This window comes from Hypanus sabinus, chromosome 19 (genome assembly GCF_030144855.1).
Source record: "Hypanus sabinus isolate sHypSab1 chromosome 19, sHypSab1.hap1, whole genome shotgun sequence".
Taxonomy (NCBI): Eukaryota; Metazoa; Chordata; class Chondrichthyes; order Myliobatiformes; family Dasyatidae; genus Hypanus; species Hypanus sabinus.
In genome coordinates this window covers 19,546,405-19,572,854 of record NC_082724.1, presented here as the reverse complement: position 1 = coordinate 19,572,854, position 26,450 = coordinate 19,546,405, and the positions used below count along the sequence as shown (strand labels likewise).

The window sequence follows — 26,450 nt, the reverse complement described above, 5'->3', positions numbered from 1 at the left end:
CTTAGGATCTTATGGTTAGGTGCTGTGTTGTATGATGTAGGTGATCATGGTCTTTCCATAATTGTTCTGATTATTCTTGGCAAATTTTTCTACAGAAGTTGTTTGCCATTGCCTTTTAGGTGGTCCCTGCCATTATCAATACTCTTCAGAGATTATCTGCCTGGCATCAGTGGTAACATAACCAGGACTTGAGATGTGCATCAGCTGCTCATACAACCATTCACCACCTGCTCCCATGGCTTCACGGGACCCTGATTGGGGAGGATAAGCAGATGCTACACCTTGCCTAAGGGTGACCTGCAGGCTAGAAGAGGGAAGGAGTGCTTTACACCTCCTATGGTAGAGACACATCTCCATCCTGCTGCCCAAGATACCAACTACTCTGTGAAACTAAAAATACCTCTTAGATCTTCTTTAGACCTCATTCCTCTTAGCCATGTCCAAGAGAGTACCTGGAAAATACAGCCTAAGGAAATAGTTGAAGTGGTGTTATACTTGCAGCATGTAAGAAGTGTTTAGATGAGTACCTTTTTTTCAATCATAGATGAATGTGGGCCGAGTGCTGGGAGATAAGATTTGTGCAAGTGATTGCCCGTTGACATACGAGTATGATGGGTCAAATTGCCTGCTTTCATGTTGTATATGTGTCTGACAATGAGATCCACCTTCTTCCTACCTGACTTCAATGTGCCTTGTAGAATGAGTTTTAGATAAACTCTTGTCCAAAGCCACCCTCTGCTCTAGGAGTCTTTGCAACAATCCAGATTGCAGCAATAGTAATACACTGGCTACGTTGTTCATTGTCAGTAATTGCCTGCTGACTAACATCAGTGCTACACGACCACATGAGGCTGATGAGGTGATAAAGCACGATTTGGCTATTACACACTGGGTGACTGACTAACATTTCAACATATCTTAATAACCTGCATGGACTTCTGGATCTCTTTATTGCCTAACAATTAACCTCTAACCACACTTCTCAAATTCTGGCCCCTTACTTGGATCCTAACTTGTTTTAGTGGAAGTGAAACTGAGGCAGAGGTGTGTATGGAAATGACAAGACTATTGGTAGGTGTTCTCCTTCTGTCAACATTTAAATTAAGACAGTAACCACATCCATCTAATCAGTACTCTGAATGAGAAGGGACTGCTGGTGTCAATATTAGATGTCAAAAGTTTCATTCTGTCACTCAGAATTGTTTCCCTTCCTTTGATCATCTTCCAATAATTATTGCTGAGTATTTTGTTTCAAGTTGCAGACTAATGGTCTTATTTGTTTCATAAATGTTGTTATTTCTGAAATGTTTATAGTAGAGTAAATAGGATTTTAGTGATACTTGTTCCATTAGAGTATTAAATGTAATGAAGAAATCTTTTGTTCAGATAATTAGAGTACAAGGTTATTAAAGCATAATCCTGGGACTAATTTGTATATTTTAAAGGTGCCAATTTTTTCATTGACCATTAGCTGTTATTTTGTTTTCTCTCTTCCTGTGGTAATCCAGTTGTGAAAAAGATTAAAAATAGAATGTACTAGGAATTTGGAACAGGTTAATTACAAATCTAATCAAATGGTGGGACAGAGATTTTGATGTGTAGTGCTTCAAAAATAGTTGGAATCCTATAACTTTCTAAACAAAGATGTCAGGCTATAAAATATGTCATTTCAACCATTGCTCACTGACCTATTGTTTTTGTAGCATTCTAATTTCAACGGCAAGGGTATGGAAAAGGGGTTATTTGACTATATTGAGCATTAACTGGTTGCGTAAAATTAAAGTCAGAATATAATCTCTCCACTGCTGCTTAGTTAATTTTACAAAGCAGGTTGACCCAAGAATATGACTTCAGAAGTTTTTCAGAATGGGGTCTTTGGTTCAACCAAGTTTGATTTCTTCATTTGCTACCTTCCTTCATTCCATCTACAAGTGCACAATGAGACAGCACTTTGCACACAGCACAGCATGACCTGGACAACAACCCAGTATGATTATTTGATAACGTTTATGCTATACCACTATGAAAGAACAGATCCATCCTATAAGCTGATAAGAGTGTTCTTAATCATTAGACAAGGAATTCCAGAATGTGAAAGTGATATTTCTGACTCAGGATTGTTTGTGACTGGTGTGGACTATGCTGTTAATATGGTTCCTGTCAAGCAATCTACTTTGACATAGATGATATTAAGCTGCTGCTTAAGTGTTGCTGGAGCCTCCTTTGTCCCAGAATATTCCACCACACACCAGATTTTGGTGCTTTATAGGTGATAGGAAAGGTTTGGGAGTCAGGAATTTCATCACTTGTGACAGAGTATCCAATCTCAACTTACTTCCATAGCCACAATATTTATGTTCAGATGAGAGTGCTTGGTGGTAACCTTTGGGATGATGATGAGAAACGTGACATGTTTAGTTCTGTTGAATATAGATTCTGACTTACTGGAGATTATCATAGTTTTTGTATAGTGAAAGTGTAACTTTCATATTGATCTTGGTGCTTGGTTCTATATGCAGCTTCCCTTTTATTTTGAGGAGCTGTGAATGGAATTAATCAGCAATTATCCTCCCTTCTGACTTCATTATGGAAGAACCCTGGAAAGCAGCTGAGTATAGTTGTGCCCAGGAATCCATGCAGGGACCTGGAGCAACAGTGATTGATCTCCAACCTTCCTTGCAATAATGCCTTCCTTGCAAGTTACGGCTCTGGCTAGAGGATAGTTTTACCCTTGATACTCATTGACTTCAATTTTACCAGAGTTTCTAATGGCATGCCTGGTCAAAAACTAATATAATATTAAGTTTAGGAACAGGCATCTCTATTTAAACTCGCCTCTTTTTTGCTTGTTATGGGAATATCTAAACTTTGCATAAAGGAGCAGGTTATTGGTGGTGAACTGATATTTGGTGACACCACACTTTATTGTAGATGTACTACTATCAGCAGAATTAATCTGACTGCAGATAACACCTATAATTATCTATTGAGATACTGCGCAGAATAGGCCCAGTAATCCCCAGTTTAATCTGAGCCTAATCATAGAACAGTTTACAATGACCAAGTAACCAACCAAGTGGACTGTGGGAAGAAACCAGAGAACCCAGAGGAAACCCATGCGGTCACAGGGAGAACATACAAACTCCTTACAGGCGGTGGCAGGACTTGAAACTGGGTCACCTGTACTGTAAGGCATTGAGCTAACCACTATGCTACAGCTACATGATGCGATGAAGTGCAGGAAGCTTGAGGTGAATCAGTCATGCAGCATTTGAGGCTAAATGAGGATGTTAACACTTCCTCTTTGTCTTTTGCACGCATGCTGGACTTATTATTGAGGACAGGAATATTCAGGGGCCCACATGGTGTTTAATTATCTGGGATAATTGGCATATGGTTGTGTTTTAGCTTTGGAGCACTGATTTGATTTGTTAGTTTTGGAATCACTTGTTGCTCTCTATATCCTGCTGCTCCCACTGTTCAGTGGGCATGCATTAGTGCTGAAGTTTAATTAGGTTGGCATCTTATTTTTAAGTGTGCAAAATAGTGCACTTAGCATGTTCCACAGTCATTCACTCAGTCATTAGGGTTACTGGTAATGAAAGAGAGAAGGATGTGCTGTCAATATGCAGCAAATAGGTGCTGTCTATTTTTCATTTCAATAGATTGAAGGTACACTGACTCCTAAAATTCCTGACAAGTGTCTTGCAGTCCTTACTTGAATGTTCTTTATTGAAAAGAGTGGATTTGTCTCGAGGTGATATAAACATGAGATGAATTGGGAACAGAGGAAGAAGGGTGGAAAAGAAGCGATGCTGGAACTGTCAGGTGCTGGAAATCTAATATAAAATTGAGATTTATTGCAATTCTCAGCAGCTTAGAGGTGTTCCCAGGATGAGTTAACAGTTATTACAGTTTCTTGTCTTTACCCTTAACAGTAGAAACTAAAAGGCTTGTATTTGCAACCTTTGGGTCAAAATTTTGTAATTGCCTCCTTAAAGCTGCTGTGGAACCCTATTTACTGAAAAGAGTAAAAAAAAAATCTTCATAAACTACCAATCATGCAGATTTAGTGCAATGTCAACTTTGGTGTTTTGAGAAATGCTAAAGTACATTGACATTGCTGAAACTTTATGTTTTAGGTTTCCACGGTCTGTTATGTGAATCAGACTTTTAATTTATTGATTCTGCTTATTTCCCAGAAAGAAGTATTAAGTACTACTAATGAACATAAATAGAAATTAATGGTAAAGATAGCAAATCAAACAGCATTTCAAGATAGTTAATAACATGAGTTAGTGACCTTTCATGGGATCTGGAAGTAATTGTAAGTTTAACTATTTGGAAGCAAGTACAAAGCTGAAGGAAAGATGTGGGAGGGGATGTGGCTGATGGGTTGAAGTGGAGGAGAGAGGAAAGCTCTACAAAAGTAATAAATACTATCTAATAATGCATACTTTGTTTTTAATTATAGGGTGAGATTAAGATCTCCATTAGCATAGAAGATGAAGCCAATAAGGATTTGCCTCCTGCTGCTTTGCTATATAGGCCAATACGGCAGTGTGTATATGGAGTCCTCTTTAGCCTGGCTGAGGCTAGGAAAAAGGCTGAAAGACTTGCACTAAGAAAAAATAGATTCCCTACTGAAAGTAAGTTATCTTCATATTTTCTGCTGCATATCTTAGCATAGCAGTTTAAAAGTTCATGCTGGGACTATCTTAAACAAATAAAAGTTTTTAAAAAATGTTTTGGATACCAAACATTAAATCTTCATCAGTAAATGAAAAACAATTTGCAGGGTCTTGAAACCAAACTGTACTTTTAAATGTCATAGACCCTGGATTTATTAGTATTTCTATTGGGTGATGGTTGACACTATGAACAGAAAGAGAGATGAGATTAAAGATGGTTGGATGTGTAGATGTAATTTTTTAAAAATTGGTATTCCCTAATAAGTGATGTACAAATTTTGGTCATTTGAGAAGTGTTGAATGGGGCACAGAAGTTGATTTAAATCAAAAGTTCAGTACTTAAAAAGTACATGAATGAGATCTCATTGTACACACAGAGGATAACTTTTTGAATGCAGCTTGATGTAAACACATATGGAATTTGGAGTATAAATATAGTCACAGGAATTTATATAGGTAAAATATTTGCTAAAAATGCAACCACAGGAAGTGTTGTGAAAAAGACATGAAGGAAGTTGCTGGATCCATCATTCGTGATATAAGAGAAAAGTATTTAGACCATAAGACAAAGGAGAATTAGGGCATTTGGCCCATCAAGTTCCACCATTCCATCATGACTGATTTATTATCCTTCCAACCCCATTCTCCTGCCTTCTCTGCATAACCTTCAAAGCCCTTAATAATCAAGAACCTATTAATCTCTGCTTTAATATACCCAATGTCATGGCCTCCATAGCCATCTGTAGCAAGGAATTCCACATGTTCACTGCCCTCCAGCCAAAGAAATTCCTCCTCATCTCTGATCGAAAGGTATGTCCTTCTGTTCTGAGGATGTACTCTCTGGTCCTAGACAGCCCCACTATAATTCAGTAATAAATAATTATGAAAGGAAAATCACATCAGAGAAATTAATTTGCTGAGTAGAGATCTACCAGGGTGGTTAAGGAGAAACAATTTGCTGTAGTGCATCTGGTTTTTCAAAAAGTGTTTGATAAAGTCCCATACAAAAATTTAAGTAAAACATATGCAGTTGGGTTGGAGATAACATCAGCATCTCACTTGCTAAAAATCTGAAATTATAGCAGAAAATGCTGAAAATAGCAGGTTGGACAACATGTGGCCTTAAATTGTCAAGCTTGTTGAATCACAATAATCCTGAAGGGGAATGAGATGCTGTTCCCCAATCATAATTTAGGCTCGGGGTATTTCAGTCAACCAGATTGCATTTGGTTTCACCAATATAAAGATATTGTGAGCACCAAATCTGACAGTAGGATTTACTGAGTCATTCCTCAGGTTGGCAGCTGCTGCAAAAGATTCTATAGTTCACAATAAATGTATGCTAAAACACATTGTAAAATATGAAAATTTGGCTATTGATTAAAAGTAAGGTGGGGTAATGAGGTCAGCAACTTTACAGAGTTTCTGTAAAAAGCTGTGACCATATTAAGTGGATAGACAACGGGTGATAGGTTTAGTACTGTGTTGGAAAATAATGTTTTGGATATTAAAAACACAGAATTGTTTTGCTTACAAATGAGAAGACTATATATTTGTGTATAAAGAGATCAAGTGTGCTAATTGAGGAGCCACAGAGAGCATTTGTGCTGGTCCAGCAAGCTGTGGATAAAGGCAAGTGGTGTATTAACTTTGTTGCTAGTGGGTTGACTGTGGCAAACCCACATTTGGAGTACTGTGTACATTTTGGTCTCAGTATCTTGAAAAGAATATTCAGGCAATAGAAAATCTACTGGAAATATGAAATAGCAGGAACTTAGTAGATGAGGCAGCATTGGTGGGAAATAAACAGTTAACACTTCTTATCCAAGGCCACTTATCTGAGAGACAGAGGTGAAGCTTCAGCTCTGTTTTTATATTTGCAATGGAATTGTTGTGTGGTATTTCTATAGAATTGATTCCTGGAATGAGTGGGTTATCCTCTAAAGAGCAATTGAGGAAAGTTGGCCTTTAGACCATGAGACATAGGAGCTGAATTGGGCCATTCAGCCTATCGAAACTACTGGGCCATTCCATCATGACTGATTTATTAGCTCCTTCAAGCACTTTCTCCTGCTTTCTCCCTGTAACCTTTGACACCTTGATTTAACAAGAATCTATCAACTTCTGCTTTAAATATTCCCAAAGATTTGACCTTCACAGGGGTCTGGAAATGGATTCCACAGATTCACCATTCTCTGTCTAAAGAAAATTCCTCCTCATCCCTGTTCTAAAGAGAGGTTATTCTGGAGATGTGCACACTGGTCCTGGAATCCCCACTAGAAGAAACATTCTTACTACATCCGCTCTTTCCAGGTCTTTTAATTTTCGATAAGCTTCAATGAGATACCCCCTCATTCTTCCAAATTCCAGCAAGTACAGGTCCAGAGCCATCAAGCACCTGTGGCATATTGTCCCTTTTGTTGCTGGAATCATTCTCATGAACTTCCTCTGGACTCTGTCCAGTGTCAGCACATTTAGATAAGGGGCTTGAAACTGCTCACAATGCTCCAAGTGTGGTCTGACCAGTGTCTTATAAAGCCTCTTCCTAACCACGGGTGTCAGGCTAATTGGCCTATGATTTCCTTTCTTCTGCTTCCCTCCTTCTTGAAGAGTGGAGTTTTTCATTTTTTTTCCCCAGTTTTCCAGTCCTTTGGAACCTTGTCAGAATCTAGTGATTATAAACATCTAATTTGGTATCCTTTATTATTGGCTAGTCTACCTTCATGTTTAATCTTTTTTAGTTGCCTTCTGTTATTTTTTTAAGTTTCTTAATCCTCTAACTTCCTACTAATTTTTGCTATATAATATACCATCTCTTTTGATTTTACTCATTAGAAGAATGGATGCTGATCTCATTAATACATGTTGTGAGAGAATATGGTAGTGGAGATGTTAATAAGTTATTTTAATGGTGGAGAGTCCAGGACTACACAGCATAGTCGCAAGATAAGGGGTCGGCAATTATAAAATATCTCTGAAAGATAGTTCTTGTAATGTAGGAATCAGAGCAGTTAACTTACATACAAGATTCCACAAGCAGCAGTGAAGTAAGTGTCTGAATCACCTGGTTCTGGTATTGATTGAGGGTTGAATTTTTGACCTGTCACTGTGGAAATGCTCTTGTTATTTTTCAAATAATCTCATGAAGCCATTTTATATCCATCTACCCAAGCGAGTTGATTGTCTCTCAGATTAATGGCTCATCTGAAACATAGAACCTCAGTGCAGTGATCCTTCTCTGTTTCTCTGAGATGTTACGAACTCGATTCTCTGGCATAGCTCTTCAGTGAGTAACTTATTGGCTCAGAGGTAAGGGTGCTACCTCTGTTTCTTCAGTTTGACCATCACCTCTTTTTCCAAGGATGAGTAAAGTTTTCTTAGGGTCTTCTTGAATGAATGTCAAATGACTTTTACCTGATAAGAGTTTTTCTCACATGTACTGAACTAGAATTAATTCAGAGGGGTACCAGTTACATTAGATAAGCAGAAACTATTCCATTAATTTTTTAAGTTTTAGTGAACAATTGTAATCTGGAACTTCTAAATGAAATAGTAGTAGTGTTCATAAAAGGTCTTCAATTTTTGAAGATAAGTTCCTTAATAAATTTGAGTTTTTTTAAATGGTTCAATAATCACTTTGAAATCATCTGCCTACCAATGTAGAAATTCCATGATTTTTTTGTCAGTATGAATGTGAAACCTAATGCAACCTTTAGTTCATGAACATTGATACCTGACACTTTTCAATGAGGTACTTATATTCCTGCTGCAGCTACCTTGAAATGCTTGCATGGTTCAGCTTTGTTGGAACTCTGATGCTACTGATTTTGGTCTCATTGTCGCAATTTAAATATACCTTAAATACTCAGTGATATTTATTTGATGTAGACTTTCTCTTATTATCAAGCTGTATATTTACAGTATATTTCAGACTCTTAAGTTTAATGTTAAGTTCTACTTGCCAGGAAATAAGAATGGTAGGTTAAGTTTTAGCAGCAGTATAGAGGACAAATGTGCTTAACCTTTCATTTAAACCAATGGAGTTGTCACCCAGAGAAGCTTGAGTTTAAGAAAGGAGATGACAGAAATTAACCTTAATTTACATAAAGCAAGTGACCATATTGCAAGTAAAGCAAGTATGACATCGGTGGCAGAGCAGAGGGCGCCGAGTAGGCTACGGTCAATCATGGAAAACCCTGAACATCCTCTGCACAGCACCATCCAGAGACAGAGAAGCAGCTTCAGCGGCAGGTTGCTGTCAATGCAATGCTCCTCAGACAGGATGAAGAGATCATTACTCCCCAACGCCATTCGGCTCTACAATTCAACCACCAGGGGCAAGACATGTTAAAGTGCCAGGGTTAGGACTGAGCTTAAGTTACCACTCAATGCACTTTAGTAAACTATTTAAGAACTTTTTAAAAGCTATTTATTAATGCTTTTTGGGAGGGTGAGTTTAGATGCATATCATATTTATACTGAGTTAAGTACTGTATGTAATTAGTTTTGCTGCAATAAGTGTATGGGACACTGGAAAAATGTTGAATTTCCCCTTGGGGATGAATAAAGTATCTATCTATCTATCTATATTGGAAAAGGTTTATCAGGAGTGCTGCTTTGATTTGAACATTAGTGAGAAAACAGTAAACACGAGGAAATCTGTAGATGCTGGAAATTCAAACAACACACACAAAATGCTGGTGGAACACAGCATTTTGTGTGTGTTGTTGTTGTGAGAAAATAGGACACATTTTCAAAACAGTAACTTTAGGATTCATTTCAGGAAGTAGGGCAGAGTATATGCCCTTCTCGAACAGTGGTGCTGATGGAGAGGTCATTGAAAGCTTCAAGCTCCAAGATGCAAATATCGTCAGTAGTTTGTCTTAGTACAGCTATGTGGACTTCGGCCAAGAAAGCAAATTCTATTGATGCCTTGCATAAATGATTAAACTTCTATAAGGTCATCCATCAATCTCCTACATTCCAGTGAGAATAAGCTCAATCTATCCAATCTGTTCTTGTAGCTCAAGCTCTCCCATCCCTGTGTGTAGGCCTCCGTTAGTCTTGATAGACCATGGATTTGCACTTTGGAAAGTTTCCAGGGCACAAGCCTGGGCAAGGTTTTTTTTTATGGAAGACCGGCAGTTGCCCAAGCTGCAAGTCTCCCCTCTCCACGCCACCGATGTTGCCCAAGGGAAGGGAATTAGGACCGATACAGCTTGGCACTGGTGTCATTGCAGAGCAATGTGTGCTTAAGTGCCTTGCTCAAGGACACACACGCAAGCCTCAGTCAAGGCTTGAACTAGCGACCTTCAGATAACTAGATGAACGCCTTAACCACTTGGCCATGCGCCAACACAACATTGTGGGCTGAAGGGCCTGAAATGTGCTGTAGATTTCTATGTTCTATATATAGTGGATTCCAGCTAATTGGGAATCATTGGGACCAATATATTTTGGCCCAATTAAGCTGCTGCCCCAGTTAGCTGAAGTTTCATGAAAATAGTTTAAAAACTATCAAAATGACAAACTAGTGTTTTAACTGAGTAACAATTTATGTATTTAAATAAATACAGAACAAATTAGAACACTACCAGTGCTATTACGGTACTGTAAAACTGTGTTCCTAATAATTAACGACAGAGGAATTCATCCAGTGTATGCTACAGCATTCTCTTGATTCACTGTTGTTAAACAATTCAATGCAGGCGCCCAGTGCAGATAATGGACTGCCTTCATTCATTGCTTTTGACGATTACATCCTCCAAATCTTTGTTTTCATTGTAACATTTAAGATGGTTGTTGGTACCTTCAAAATCTTCATAGTCCTTAACTTGTAGAGGAAGTGAAATTGTTTCCTTTTCGCTCCTGGCCGTTTCTGGCATCTCCAAACCTGAATGCTTGAAACTGCAGTGAGCAAGTTGTCTTACTTCTTACCAACTACCATTAACAAAAATCACTGTTTTTTGAACACAAGCACATGCAAATGATACTATTTTAAAATTGTTCACTCTAATGGTGTAGTGTCTAATGGCTACACAAGTAAACACAACTGACGCTAGTTAGAAGTTGTTCAGCAGCAGTCTCCTGTCCCAATTAAATGGCATAGTGTCCCAAGTAAATGAGGGGAATACTGGCTGTTTTCTCAATTAGTTTTTGTTCTTTAAGGGTTGTTCCAAATAAGTAGCTGCCTCTATTAACTGCTGGCCCAATTAATTGGAATCCACTGTATTTTTCTTTCGATTTTGTGTATTAATAGTACTTGGAGGCAGACTGATCCTAGAAATGTATACTCTGATGTTTCTGCATTTGAAATTGTATTCTTATGAAGGATATGATCCTCCACAAAGAAAGTCAAAGCAGCAAAAGTCTAATCTCTAATGATTCCAAATAAATGTAAAAAATTGTCATTAGAACGCGTCAGTTAGAACCCTTCTCTGTTGCCCTTAGATTTAATTTTAAGACGGTTGTATAAGTAACTTGATGTAAAACCCTTTTTCTTGAGTAATTGTGTAGTTATTTCCAGCATCTGTGGAATTACTCGTGTTTGTGATTTGCTGCTTCACTGTGAAGTCTCTTTGAGGGATGCCTACCCTGAAGAAGTTTACATCTTCTCTTCAATGGGAGTTCAATTACACCCTCTCTCACTGCAACCCCTCTGTGATCTCTGCTGCCCCCCCAGACTCTTTGACCATGTGTTCACCTCTAGACCCACTCCCACAATCACGTCTATTTTTCCTATCCACCTAGCTTCACCTATCATTTTCTAAGTACCCTCCTTCCTTCCCAGTCCTGAAGAAGGGTCTTGGCTGGAAATGTCGACTGTTTATTCACTTCCATAGATGCTGCCTGACCTGCTGAGTTCCTCCAGCATTTTATGTATGTTGCTTTGAGATAGAGCTTTTAATATTGTAACCATGCACTTTATCGAGTAGCACAACACCAACGTAACGCCATGATTTAAAGAGAGGCAGTAAAGATGGAACTGTAGCCCAATTTGCTTGTTCTCAGTAGTAGAGAAATGTAGAAACTCATGTTAAGGAAATGGCAAGAGAGTACAGAAAATAGTAATAGGATAGGGAGAGTCATATATTTTTTACAAATCAGTGTTTGTAGTTGTAAACGGTGCATTTGATAAAAAGGGATCATGTGAGTATAATGTATTTGGATATCTGAAGGCCTTCACTAAAGTGCCACAACAAAAGTTTATTAAACGTGGAGAGTGGAACTTGAGATAAAAGTTCAACCAAATTTTGTTGATGATAGAGCAGGTTCATGAGGCTAAATGGCCAATTCCACTTCTATTTCTAACATTCTTAGTTATTGTTTTATCCTTTTGGATGTACATGTAGTGGTAATACATAAAATGTATTACCTTACATAAATTGTATAGAAAAAGCAAATTCTCAATTAAAGTGTTTTAGATCATTGTAGCAGGACTTGGAGATATAATTAGTGCTATGTTTGCAATCCATTTTTTTATATTCCATTGGAAGATTTTTTTGGGAATAATTTATAATACCATACTTACATCTTTCTGCCATTTATTAACTTCAGATTTTGGAGGGTAGTGACATTTCTATTCAAATGTTGAAAGGACTACCAGAATCTAGTCAGTTTGTTAGCGAGTTCATCAATTTTGACCCAATAACACAAGAGTTGTACAATAGATCCAAGTGAGTTGTGTATTAGACTTGGAGGAGTCCTTGTCACTTTCCTGTGTGCCATTGGATTGAGAATGAAGAACGGTGGAATTTGAGGGACAGGGAAGTGCTGTTGAAGTCAAGTTAGGTTGCTGTAGTACATCATGTGGATGGTATGCACTACAGCCCATATGTACTAATAGTGGAGTGATTTTGGATGAAATGCTGCTTTGTTTTAAATTATCTTGGCTTCATGAGAGTTTTTTGGGGCCACCCTCACTGTGCAGCTGAAGAATATTATATAACAGAAATAACATGTTCCTTATCGATTGCCAAAATCTTTGGGGCTTGGACAGGAGCTGGGAGAGTTGCTGAGTTGCTCTCTGCAGAATATCTTAGCTCTAACCTTGGTGGGGCCGAGAAGTGTTTGTTTATGCATCTTCAATTAGGAATAGATCATAAAGGAAGTGACAAGTCTGTGCGGCTGTAAAACTTTCAGTATATGCTTTGAATGAGCCTTTGCTCACGTTACTTAGAACATAAGAACAGTACAGTGTAGTACAGGTCTTTCAGCCCACAATGTTGTGCTAACTTTTGAAACCGCTGTAAGATGAATCTAACCCTTCCTTCCAACTAGCCCCCATTTTCTTTCATCCATGTGTCTCCAGAACAAAGAATTGTTCAGCGATGTTACAAATATATTATTGACTATGACTCTGTGCACTTGCATTACTATATGTTGGACTGCCCAATTTATAGCAACATTATTCTCTGTTTCTTCTTTGCTCCCTTCCAAAGGAACTTCCACCAAACATCCTTGAAAATTGTCTTTCTTAATACCTATGTATTAGACATTAGGCTAGTGTTATCAACATTCACCTTTTTACTTGATTCATTATTAGTTGAAAGCAGGACAGACTTAGATACGTAAAAACAAATCCTGTGGATGCTGCAAACCTTTAGAGCCACTCTGCAAGTCTGGCAGCATCTGCAGAGGCTGAAACAGTAGTAATGTTTAATGGTTTTGCATTTCATGAGATCGCTGAAAGATCAACAATTTGAAATGCTAATGTTTGAAATTGAAACAAAATCATGGAGCATGTAAAAGCAATTTGTAAATCCAGGGCTGTGTCCAAGAAGGTTACGGAGGAGAGAGATGCTGGTGTAGCACAGAATTGGTAGGTAGTGAAGTCAGGGCCTACCTTGGGGTGGTATTGTCAATCCATAGGTACATTTGCAAGGATCCCAGAAAAGTTCGGGCAGGAATGTTGGCAGGTCTTTTGGAGCAAGGGTCAGTGGGATGTCTGAAAACTAGCATCTCCTGCAGAAAGAGGAGACACTCTTGAGTGAAACCTGGTATATTACTTAAAGGAATTAAATCAGGCACGTTCACAACTTAAGTTAGCCACCTTCAAGTGCCGCTGAATCCAGCATAATAAGCGTGTAAAGTTTTTTTTGCAGGAGTGACCATAGGCTGCATGAGCACTCAGGAGAAGAAAAATTGAGGAAGTGACATCCAGGTGTAATTTGAATATCAGAATATCATTGTACAAGTCTGGATCTTTTGTGCTTTATGCTTAAAGGTACCAAGGCCCAAAAGATTCTTTGCACCTCACATTTACTCCTGATTTTTTTTTTTTTGTTTTTTCTTTGTTATATTTTTGTTTCTGTTGAATTTGAATCCTTTATCAAACAGAAACTTGGAACTGCACAATCTAATTTGTAGGTATATCTCTTCACTATAAATTCTCGTTGATCAGCTGAATTTTTTTTATTGTGTTCAGTAATACACAAACATGCTCCAGAATGCTTGTAACTTACTAGTAGCTAGTAAGTCTCTGCCACGATCTCTATCAGCACATGTACACCACAAGGCTGTATGCTTACCTCCCTGCTGTACTGGCTTTACACTTAGGACTGTGTGGCTAAGGTCACTTCCAATGCTATTATTATGTTTGCTGTCAATATCACTGTCATTAGCCAAATCAAAAGTGGTGACAGATCAGCATATAGGAGGGGGATTGAAAATCTGGCTGAGTGATGCCACAACAGCAGCTTCTTCCTCAATGTCAGCAAGACCAAGGAGCTGGTTATTGACTTCATGGAGAGGAAACCAGAGGTCCATGAGCCAGTCCTCATTGGAGGATCAGAGACGGTGAAGGTCAGCAACTTTAAGTACCTTGTTGGTGTTATTTTGGAAGACCTGTCTTGGGCTCAGTGCGTAAGTGCGATTACGATAAAAGCACGGCAGTGCCTCTACTTCCTTAGAGCTTTGCAAAGATTCTGCATGATATCTAAAACGTTGATAGACATCTGTAGATGTGTGGTGGAGAGTATGTTGATTGGCTGTATCCCAGCCTGTTATGGAAACACCAATGCCCTTGAATGGAAAATCCTATCGCCTGTCTATTACTGGTAAAGCCCTCCCCACCTTTAGCACATCTACACGGAGCACTGTCGCAGGAAGGCAGCAACCATCACCAAGGGCTCCCACCATCCAGGCCATGCTCTCTTCTCAGTGATGCCATCAGGATGAAGGTACAGGAGTCTCTGGGCCCACATCACCAGGTTCAGGCTCAATTATCAAGCTCTAGAATCAAAAGGGATAACTTCACTCTCCCCATCACTGAGCTGTTCCCACAACCTATGGACTTAAATAGACTTTTCATTTCATGTTCTCGATTATTTATTGCTTGTTTGTTTATTTATTCTCTTTTGTATATGCACAGTTTGTTGTCTTTTGCATATTGTCTGTCCTGTTGGGTGCAGTCTTTCCTTGATTCTATTTCTTGGGTTTACTGTGTATGCCCTCAAGCAAACAAATCTCAGGGTTGTATCTGGTAACATTATACACTTCGATAATTAATTTATTTTGAACTTGGAGCTGAAAATGGAGGTTCTTTATAATTCAAAACCTAATGTTCCGGATGAATAAAATTGTGTAAGGCAGGGAATTTATGGTCACTCAGTCTGCTATACATGCTGTACATGCAGCTTGCAGATCTTTGCTCACATTTGGTTTCTTGAATTGTTTGCTGTTTTCCTGATGTTGCTTGGTTTAATAAGTTGCATTGAGCAAGGCAATATCAGATACCTAAAGTTCACTGTGAATGGTAGATAAACCGGTACAGTGGCCCAGTGGCTGAGAGAATGCAGTTCCTTATTGGTGTGATTTCTAAAATTGAAAAATGTTGTAATAGAATATTTACTTTCAGTCACCTGAAGTTTCACAGAGGCACATAAAAAAGGGAGGATGGATAGGTGATCAAAAGAGCAAGTTTTAAAATAGCAACATATTTAATTTAAAATTTGATTTCTAAAGAACTATAAAATGAAGATGAGGGGAAATTTACTCCAAAGACCTGGTTGGGAGAGTCAGCTCAGAAAGTCAGTGCGTTTGATTTGGTGCTTGTGTTCTCATCACAATAGTGTTTACTTAATGTGTGTGAAATGTTCAGTGTGGACAAAGAAATTATAAGAGAATAAGTTGATACAAAAAGGTGATACCAGGAGCTCATACTGGGGAAGTTAGAAATATCAGGAATAGGCTCCACATGTCTCCTGTGCCATTTAATAAGACTATTACAAACCATTTGCATTGTTACCTTTTCCTGCAGCCTATCTCGTATCCTTGATTCTCATAATATCTAAAATTACAATGATCTCTGTTGTGAATATACTTGGTAACAGTCTCTTCAGTCCTCTAGTCTAATGAATTCCAAATATTCACATACCTTTGGAAAAATTTGTTATCTCAGTCCTCAATGGCCAACCCTTGAAGTCGTGATCCCTAGTTGGAGACATCACACTGAGCTCACAGAAAATTTGTAATTTTCTTCACTTCTTGTTCTTTGAAATGCTAGGGTATATGCCCAAAATAAAAATAAGTAATACCTGTAAATATCAGCAGATTTGGAAACATCTGTGGAAGGAGAGAAACAGTTAATGTTTTAGTTTGATGACCTATTACATTTTGCTCTTGGAGAGATTAGGCCCATTCTTCTTCATTTCTTGTATGACAAACTTGCATGCCTTCCATCATCAGCATATTCTTAGTTGGGTAGGAAGATCAGCTGTTCACATGGTACTCCAAGGCCCTATATAATTGGAACGAGTAGGAATCTTCTCTTTAACTCCGATCCTTATGCAATAAAGGCCAACTTCATTTCTTACCTGTTTGATTATACTTAACGATTCTTATTCAGCTTTTACTCTCCCCACTAAAATGCACCTTCACTTATCTTTTTCCATATTATATTTCAATGGCCAATGCCCTTCTCTATTTAGTTAGCCTGTCTATATCCCCCCCTAAAACTTCTCTGCACCCTCCTCACAGTCCAGATTGCTACCCATATTTGTATAATGCATAGATACAATCCATATCTATGCATGTGCATTGGGATATATATGTCTCCTTAATTATGATAGTAATGGCATCAACTTTTCTGCTAACAATTTCAGTTAGTAACACAGATAGTTGTCATTAGAAAATGGAGTAAAATTTCAGTCATTAAAATCTATTGTTACTTTTTTTTTCAGTTCCCCCAGTTTTAGTGAAGGAATGGGCTGCTTACAAGGGGAAATCTCCCCAGACTCCAGAACTGGTAGAAGCACTTGCTTTTAGAGAGTGGACGTGTCCCAACTTAAAGAAGTTATGGTTAGGAAAAGCAGTGGAGGATAAAAACAGAAGAATGAGGGCATTTCTTGCCTGCATGAGATCAGATACACCAGCCATGCTTAATCCCTCAAATGTCCCAACGCATCTTCTAGTTCTTTGCTGTGTGTTACGGTAAGAGAAACCTAAAGGAATAAAATGTGAATGAAAACATTGTTTGTTTACATATATGTATATATTGTTCAAGAACAATTTTTGTATAGTGGCAAGTACCTTAAAATTTGAAAAAACATGTTACAAAAATAATTGAATTAGCTTTTAATTAGCGTCTAAAATTGAATCATTAAATCATTGAAAGTGTTCATATGTTTTTCCCTAAAAAGTTACTGAATGAGAAGTGAGGCTTTAATTAAGTCCAGAGCATAAAAAGATGGCTTGAGATATTTCCTATAAATGATGGGGTTGTATCTGCCTCAACCATTTATTAAGGCAGCTTCTTCCATATACTTAACACTTTCTAGAAAAAAAGTAAGCTGTCGGGCTCCTTTTAAATATTCCCTCTCTTACCCTAAATCTATGCCCCTCCCATAGTTTTGGACTACCCTAAGGAAAATACTGTTACCATTCACCTTATTAATGTCTCTTGTAATTTTAAACATTTCTATAAGGTCGCTCCTCATTCTCCTACATTGCAAGGGATAAAGACCTAACCTGGCCAAATTCTCTCTGTAACTCAGGTCCTCCAGTACTGGCAATATCCTCATAAATCTTTTTTGTACTCTTTCCAGATTAACCATGTCTTGCCTACAAAAAGGTGACAAAAATTACACTTACGTACTCCAAGCTGAACCGCACCAGCGAATTATTCTTCTGCATCATAATGTCCCAACTCCTATACTCAGAGCCCTGACTGATGAAGGCTAATGTGCTAAAGGCATTTTTTACCATACTATATACCTGTGGCATCACTTTGCAAAACTTTGTACTTGTACTCCAAAGTCTTTCTGTTCCATTACACTGCCTAGTGACCTACCATTCATAGTATAAGTCCAACACTGGTTTGACTTTGCAAAATACATCACATCATACCTACTAAAATTAATTTGCTGCACCTCAACCCACTTCCCTAACTGATCAAGAATCCTCTGGAATCCATGATAACCGTCTTGACTAATTTGGTGTAATGTGCAAACTTAGTGATCTAGCCTTGTGCAATTGCATATGAATCTTTAATATATTGTTGCAAGAAAAAAATTGTGAACCCATTGCAACTACCTGGTCTTCTGCTCTAATTACGATCTTCATCTAAGTCATAATAATAGACAAACATAATCTGCCTAAACTAATAATACACAAACAATTGTACTTCTTCTCATCAATACTGAGTACACCATTTAAACAACCACAATCTAGGTTCAAAAAAATATTTGAACCTCTGGGTAAATGCCCTCTACAAAAGCTAATTGAATTCAGGAGTTCCAATCAATGAGATAAGATTGGAGGTGTAGGTTGTAGAGGTACCCTGCTTTATTAAAAAAAAGGCACATAAAGTCAGGTTACTGAGAGAGCCTATGCAAAGTACACTGCAGATGCTGTGGTCAAAGCAACATGTACAAACAAGCTGGAGGAACTCAGCAGGTCGGGCAGCATCCGTGGAAACGAGCAGTCAACGTTTCGGGCCCCATCGGCCCAAAACATTGTCTGCTTTTTCCCTTGGATGCTGCCCGACCTGCTGAGTTCCTCCAGCTTGTTTGTACATGTAACTGAGAGAGCCTGCCTGCTTTTCTCAAGAAAGGTCTGTTTATGTGCACCATGCCTCGATCAACACAACTTTCAGAGGACCTTAGAAGAATTGTAGAGATGCATGAAGCTGGAAAAGGCTAGAAAAGCATTTTGAAGGACATGATTGTTAATCATTCCACTGTAAGAGAAGTTGTCTGCAAATGGAGGAAATTCAGTACTGTTGCTACTCTCCCTAGGAGTGGGCGCCCTGCAAAGATCATATCAAGAACACAACATAAATGCTGAAGGAGATGAAAAAGAGTAACAGCAAAAGGCCTGCAGAAATCTCTAGAACTTTCTAAAGTCTCTGCTCATGTATCCACTATAAGAATGGTGTTCATGGAAGGAACTGCTCTCCAAAAGAAAACATTGCTGCATATCTCAAGTTTGCAAAAGACCACCTGGATGTTCCACAACACTTCTGGGACAATGTTCTGTGGATTGATAAGGCAAAAGTTAAACTTTCCAGCAGAAATGCACACCGCTGTGTTTGGAGGTAAAAGGGCACTACACTCCAACACCAAAATCTTATCCCAATTGTGAAGCATAGTGGAAGGGAGCATCATGGTTTGGGACTGCTTTGCTGTCTCAGGGCCTGAACAGCTTGCAACCATTGAGGGGATAATGAATTCAAAATTGTATCAAGACATTTTACAGGAAAATGTCAGTATAGCGGTCTCACCTAAAGCTTAATAGAAGTTGAATGATGCAACAAAACAATGATCCGAAACAGAAGAGTAAATCAACAACAGAATGGTTCTTCTTCTTCTTTTACAGCAATTGGCACCCAGCTTAATGGTGCATATTACCGCCACCTTCTGCTCCAGCGTGTGGATCAGACGATAGACTTACGTTCTAAGTCCCTTCACCCATTCTTTCTCTCTCTCTCTCTCTCTCTCTCTCTCTCACACACACACACACACACACACACACACACACACCCCCCCCCCCCCCATCTACACTTTACCCTTCTTTCTTTGGCCATCCTAGTACCCTATTCCTGCTTATTTATCATAATCCTAAAAAATCCCCTGTATCCCTTAAGAAAGCTAAAAGTACCCTGACCTGTGAATTCCTGCACCCCCAATTCCCTTAGATTAAATCTCATCATCTCTCTCTGTATCCCATACGTGCTGCAACTCAGAATTATATATTCTACTGACTCCTCTTCCTGACATTCCTCACACAATCCTGTCTGGTGTTTCCCTATCAGAATGGTTTAAAAGGAAGAAAATTTGAGTTTTAGAATGGCCAAGTCAGAGTCCAGACCTTAACCCAATTGAGGTGCTGTGGCATGACCTGAAGAGAGCTGTTCAAGCAAGGTTTCCCCGAAATATTGATGAACTGGAACAGTTGTTTATGGAGGAATGGTTTAAAAATCTTCCTCATCATTGTGCAAGTCTGATCAGCAGCTACAGGAAATATTTCGTGGAAGTTATTGCTGCCAAAGGAGGTTCTACCAGTTATTAAATACAAGGGTTCACATAGTTTTTTTAGCCTGGACTATGCATGATTGAACCATGAGTTCAATAAAGGCATGAAAAGTACAATTGTTTGTGTATTACTAGTTTAGGCAGATTGTGTTTGTCTGTTATGGTGATTTGGATGAAGATCAGAACTCATGAGTAACTAATGCTGAAAACTGGGTAATTGCAAAGGGTTCACGAACTTTTTCTTGCAACTATAAAAAATGATTAAAATTTGAAGTGATTTGAGATAAAACACAAACCTGTAAACAAAGGGTTATGCCTCAAGACCTGATTGAATTTTTGAAAGTGATGATGAAAACAGTTTGCTGGAGAACATACTTTAGTGTTAATTATATGGACAGCAAAAGATATTTAAAAAGAGACCCTCAAATGAGAATGTTGAAACTTAGATTTTAAAGCAAACTATCTACCTGACAAGATTAGATGGTTGAAATGAAGGCACAGCACTAGTCACTAGCCTCTATTCCGAGAAACAACTTTCAACCTCCATCTTCTGATCCCTGTGAGCCAGTTTTGAATCCACCTAACAAGCTCTCTGTGGATTTCATGGGGACCAACTTTCTACACCAGCCTACCATGGGGAACCTTGTCCAAGGCCTTGGTAAAGTCTAATTAAACAACAACCCTCATTTACCTTTTTGCTACTTCTTCAAAAAAAATCTAAAAGGTTTGTTAAACCATGCTGACTCACCCTAATGAATCGCGTTCAAAATTCAGATGTTTATTTTTTTGCACAATGAATTAGTATTAAGGAACATAAACTTTTCAGTTGTGAACTCAGTTGGGAGTGTAAAAGAAAATCCCTGTCAGCAGTTGTTCCAATAAAGATTACACTAGCAGGCAATTCACCATAATCTGATAGCACTAGCAAACAATGCAACCAACGTGACATCCTCAGACATTTCACAAAGCTACTTATTTTGTTTCTTTCAAATATGATTCTACCAACCCGCATGCAATTGGAACCTATGATTTACATTTTGAGGATTTGTTTTTGGGCAGATTGAGCGACTGGCGCTTTGCTGCCTCCAGAGGAGTTGGTTGAGGTTTGAAGTGGAGTGCGTGGCCTGGTAGTCTGGAGAAAGGGCATGAGCCCATGATCGACTCAGTTGGTTTTCTCCAATTGAGGCATCAAACAAGGTTAAAGTCGATGGGATGAGAGTGGAGAATGGATGGGTATTTGCTGCCGTCTGCCTGTGTTTGACCGGTCTTCCTCTCCCTCTCACTAGCTGCTGTCGGAGGAAAGTACAGGAGTCTTGGGATCCACGTTGCAAGGATCGATCAGCGAGGCTGTGGACTCGTTTTGGGGGACTTTGGGGTTCATGTTGCATGTGTTCCTGGATTCTGGTTACTTTTTTTGCTGGTTTTGAGTGCTTTGATCGGGGTGTTTAATGTGGTGTGGAGTGCTTCAGTGAAGAATGCTTTGCCCTTTGGCCTGCAGTGGGCTCGTGGCGTGACGCTGAACTTGAATACTCTGGGCTCCTGCTTTGATGTTTCATATTCTATATGTTGTCTGCTTGGTTTTTGTTGTTTGTGCAATTTGTTCTTTCACATGTTGGGTGTTTGATGGTTTTTTTGGACGGGTTCCATGGTGTTTCGTTGTTTCATTGTGGCTGCCTGCGGAAGGACGAATCTCAGAGTTGTATTCTGTATATATATTTTGATAACAAATGTACTTTGACTTTACATCTTTGAATCTGCAAGAAGAAATTCCTATGCACTTTGTTTTTATCTTGTTTCCATATCCCCTTATTTAAGGGTCTCTCATTGAAAAGGTTAAAAGTTGTATTTATTATCAAAGTGTGTATGCAATATACAACTCTGAGATTCTTCTTTTCCAGACAGCCATGAAACAAAGAAAAACCATGGAAGTTAATTCAGAGAAAAAACGCAAACCCACCAACATGATCAATCCCAACCATCCTCACCAACACAAAATGCAAAAAGAACATTGGCCTCCAAATCCCCCCCCCCCCGCACAAAAAAACTAGCAAAACGCAACGAAAACATTGACCCGCAAGCCAACCTCCCCTGCACGAAATGTAGAAAGAACATTGACCCCAAGTCCCCCTGCAAGATGCAGTAAGAACATTAACCCCCAGATCTACCTCCCCAGCACAAAACGCACAAAGAACATTGACCCCCATTTCCTACACAAACTCTCTCTCTCTCACTCTCTCACTCGCACTCAGTAGTGGAAATATATATCCTGCCATGGCCCCAGGGTGTCTTATATGATTCAGTTAGATCAGTATTCATTCATCCAAATTTCAGAGATCAAATTTTTCCAACTGTTCATAATAGGACATTCTTTTCATGCTTGGATAATGCCTGTAAATGTCTTTTGAATTGCCTTCATTTCATCCATTTAATCTTTTCAGGTGCATAATTTATCTTAAAATCTGAATTTCGACTTTAGCACACACTCCCTTCTGAGGGTCTTTTTAAAAATATATTTTGCTGTCCAAATAATGAATGCCAAATGGTGCTCTCTAGCAAACTGTTTTAATCACCTGTAACATACAGAGATTTGTGATATCTCTCCAATCAGTTCAAACTTTACAAGAAGTGCAGTCACTCTTCTTAATTTCCCAAAAACCAATGTCAGGATAATTATGAATTATGTAAATGGCCTTCACTTAATTTTTTTTAAATTTAGTGTTCCTTTGCAGTGCTGCTGTTGTATTTTGGTGCCTTGGTAAATTTTAAAGTGCAGTGGATGTACTTGCTAAATGTCATAATGAATACCTTTTACAAGCTTTCTTTGGTCAAGTCATTCGACTAACAAGCTATTTTTATCAAGTGATTTTGTTTTTGAATCATCTTAAGTATGGTTTTCATTCACCTCAAGTAAAGCAAATCGAAATTGAAGTGCTCTCTATTATTTTTGGGTACTGACACCCCTTTCTAAAAACTGAAATAGTAGCTTAGATGATATATCATGAGCAGATTTTTGGCATCTAATTAGCGATGTGTATATACAGTTTTATTTGAATTATATGTAACTGCCAACCAGTATGATCTTAGTATTTGTAAAAGAAGCAATCTTTATTTAGTTTGTTAATTAACAATATCATTGTTTAGAATAACATATCTGATTAGAAAATTAACTGAAATAGCCTGTGTGTACATCTGTTACAGCTACCTTTTGCAGTGGCCAGGAGTAAGGATTCTACGTCGTCATGAACTCGATGCATTCCTTGCACAGGCTTTATCTCCCAAACTTTATGAACCAGATCAGCTGCAGGAGCTTAAGGTAATCAACACTGATTCTGTTAAAGAATTTGATACATTTTTTTTTAATTGTACACTTGCATAAATTGAAATGGTGGAAACCAAAATTGGAAGTTGGACCAAAAACATTGATTTCTAAAGCATACTGTTATTGTTTGTAGTTTATATTAAGTGTTTATTTGTTGTGTTTAAATGAAATTTGTATATGATTGCTTTATAAATTGATAGTAATCTTCAGGGCAGCATGTACGTTTTGTAATATTTTGAACCTATGTTTTTGTTCATTTAAGTTATTCTTCCATTTGTGCAATGAAGTCATAAAGGAGGTAATGCAAAATGGAAGTGGTGAATTCTATCAGTTATTTAAAACTGGAGCTCAAAATTCAATCCCCGTAAATCAAGGGCAGTGGCCATGTGATGTGATTGGCAAAGAGTAGAGAAAAAATGGTGAATGACTGCAATTTTGGCTACCAGGAAGTGTCTGTTGAATTTCCCCCATAGCCACTTTGAATGTAAGCTCACACCCAGAATTTTTATGCCTTTTTTTTGGTATCTCAAGGTATAAGCATAAAGGAAACTAATTTTGGTTGATTCACAAAATCTGTAACACTTCTATGTCATCAAACACATCTTTGTTAATAGTTCAGTTTCAGACATGTCTCAATAATAACCCAATGTTATTACAGGAATTGGATTACTAAATTATTGTTTTAGATGTAAACTGACACAATCAGCTTTGATTTCCAAGTAGAGTAATTATTGCACATTATCATATTCTCTTTATTAAAAACATTTGAAAAGTTGCAATGTGCTTTTGGTCCTCTAAAATATTATGCCAGTGGGAAAACTTTGCTCCATATGTATAATCACTCTTATCATAGGATTTTGGTCAGGAGAAGTTAATATTTTCAATTACGAAGTTTTACACAACAAGGGTTCCCAAACTTTCTTATGCCATGGACCAATACCATTAAGCCAGGGTTACATGGACCCCAGGTTAGGACAGTAAAGTAAACTTGAGTTTTTGAATTGGCTTAATTCGCTTTTGGAAACATTCCCCTCCTTTTCAGGAATGTTTGCAAATGGTGACTTAATTAATCTTATAAGTTGGGTTTGGTCAAAAAACAAATAAAGCACAAGCCTTGGCTGATGATCCAAAAAACCTGGTTCACTATTCTCTGATGAAACCTGACTGATGAGATATTTTCTGTTGAGATTAGCTGCAGGATTGCTGTAAAGCTTATCTGTGGTTCACTGATATCTTTGAGAAAGGAAACCGTGCTACTTCTGTTCTTCTGCTGTACGTGCTCTAATGTGGTTAATTCTAAACTGCTTAGGTTATAGAGTTAGCAATGATTGGAGAGGAAGCTACAGATGGTGTTTGGAATGGCAGTAAGAGGCAAGCAAAGCCCAGTTCCTGATACAGAAGTATGGGGCTCGAATGTAGTTGAAACTATTGAACAGAACCACCTATAGTGGAGGATCCCTGCTCAGTTTTATATATTGCACTTTGCGTAAAATATGCATTGGGGATCAGGGAAAGACCCTGTTAATAAGCTGCTAACATTGTCACTCAATTGCAGTAAGTAGATGATTCTGTTGGTCTCCAGTAGAAATACTTAGCATCACAGAATTAACTGACAGTCATCTTGCATCATATTTTGATTTTGTTTTCAGATTGAAAGCCTGGATCCCCGTGGTATTCAACTTGGAGCCCTGTTTATGAGTGGGGTCGATATGGCACTTTTTGCAAATGATGCTTGTGGGCAGCCAATTCCATGGGAACACTGCTGTCCATGGATGTACTTTGATGGCAAACTTTTCCAAAGCAAGCTTATAAAAGTGAGCCGGGAAAAGATACCCTTGATTGACCTCTGCGATGGTCAGGTATGGATTGTAATAAATGTGCAATGATCAAATAATTTTTAATGTTTGAATAAAAAGCAATACATTTAAAAATACGACATTGGCATATTTTGTACTATGTACTTTTATTTTACCCTGGTCTCTTGATTATAACAAAGGATGCCTTCCCGGCAATGAGAACAGTAATAAAATCCACAATAAAACTACTTGCAATAGCATTATAGATAGATAGATATATAAAAAATGTATTAATGACAGGTTAAAAATACTGGCACGTCTTCTGTTGTGCTAGAAGCCCGGGGCAAACCCTGACCTCCCCATTGCTGCATCCTGCTTGGGCAGTGCTATGAGGGTTCAAAGTTCAAAATAAATTTTGTATCAAAGTACAAATATGTCACCATATAAAACCCTGAGATGTATTTTCTTGAGGGCAATCACAGTAAATACAGGAGGCGCAGTAGAATCAATGAAAGACCGCATCCAACAGGATGGACAACCAATGTGCAAAGTAAAAACATCAAACTGAAAATACAAAAAGAAAGAGAAAATACCAAGAATAAATAAGCGATAAATATTAAGGACATGAGATGAAGAATCTATGAATCTGAGTTCATAAGGTTGTGGGAACAGTTCAGTGATGGTGTGAGTGAATTTATTATTGAATGAAGAGGGTTCCTGAGACTCCTATACCTTCTTCCTGATGGCAGCAGCAAGAAGAGAGCATGGGCTGGATGACTGCTGCTTTCCTACGACAGTGCTCTGTGTAGATGTGCTCAATGGTGGGCAGGGCTTTACTCATGATGGATTAGACGGAATTCATTAATTTTTGTCGTTTTTCCATGCAAGGGCATTGGTGGTTCCCTGCTAGTCCATGATGCACCCAGTCAATATACTCTCTGCCACACAGCTATGGAAGTTTATCACAGTTGTAGATGACCTGCTGAATCGTTGCAGACTTCTAAGAAAGCAGATGTGCTGCCGTACTTTCTTCATGATGGCACTTATGTGCTGGGCCCTGGACAGATCCTCTGAAATGATAATGTGAAGGAATTTAAAGTTGGTGACCCTCTCTGATCTCTGATCCCCTGGTGAGGACTGGCTCATAGACCTCCAATTTTCTCTTCTCAAA

The 26,450-nt window shown here is 38.4% G+C and overlaps 1 protein-coding gene across 2 annotated transcripts in view; it reads left to right on the top strand.

The window, feature by feature from the left end:
* LOC132377774 (constitutive coactivator of PPAR-gamma-like protein 1) overlaps nt 1–26,450 on the top strand; it is a 138,221-nt gene that overhangs the window by 75,553 nt on the left and 36,218 nt on the right. For both annotated transcript variants that reach the window (XM_059944120.1, XM_059944119.1), the window contains 4 exons: nt 4,475–4,649; nt 16,874–17,123; nt 23,363–23,477; nt 25,133–25,342. In XM_059944120.1, the coding sequence (XP_059800103.1) occupies nt 4,475–4,649; nt 16,874–17,123; nt 23,363–23,477; nt 25,133–25,342 (750 nt within the window). The remainder of the gene's footprint in view (nt 1–4,474; nt 4,650–16,873; nt 17,124–23,362; nt 23,478–25,132; nt 25,343–26,450) is intronic.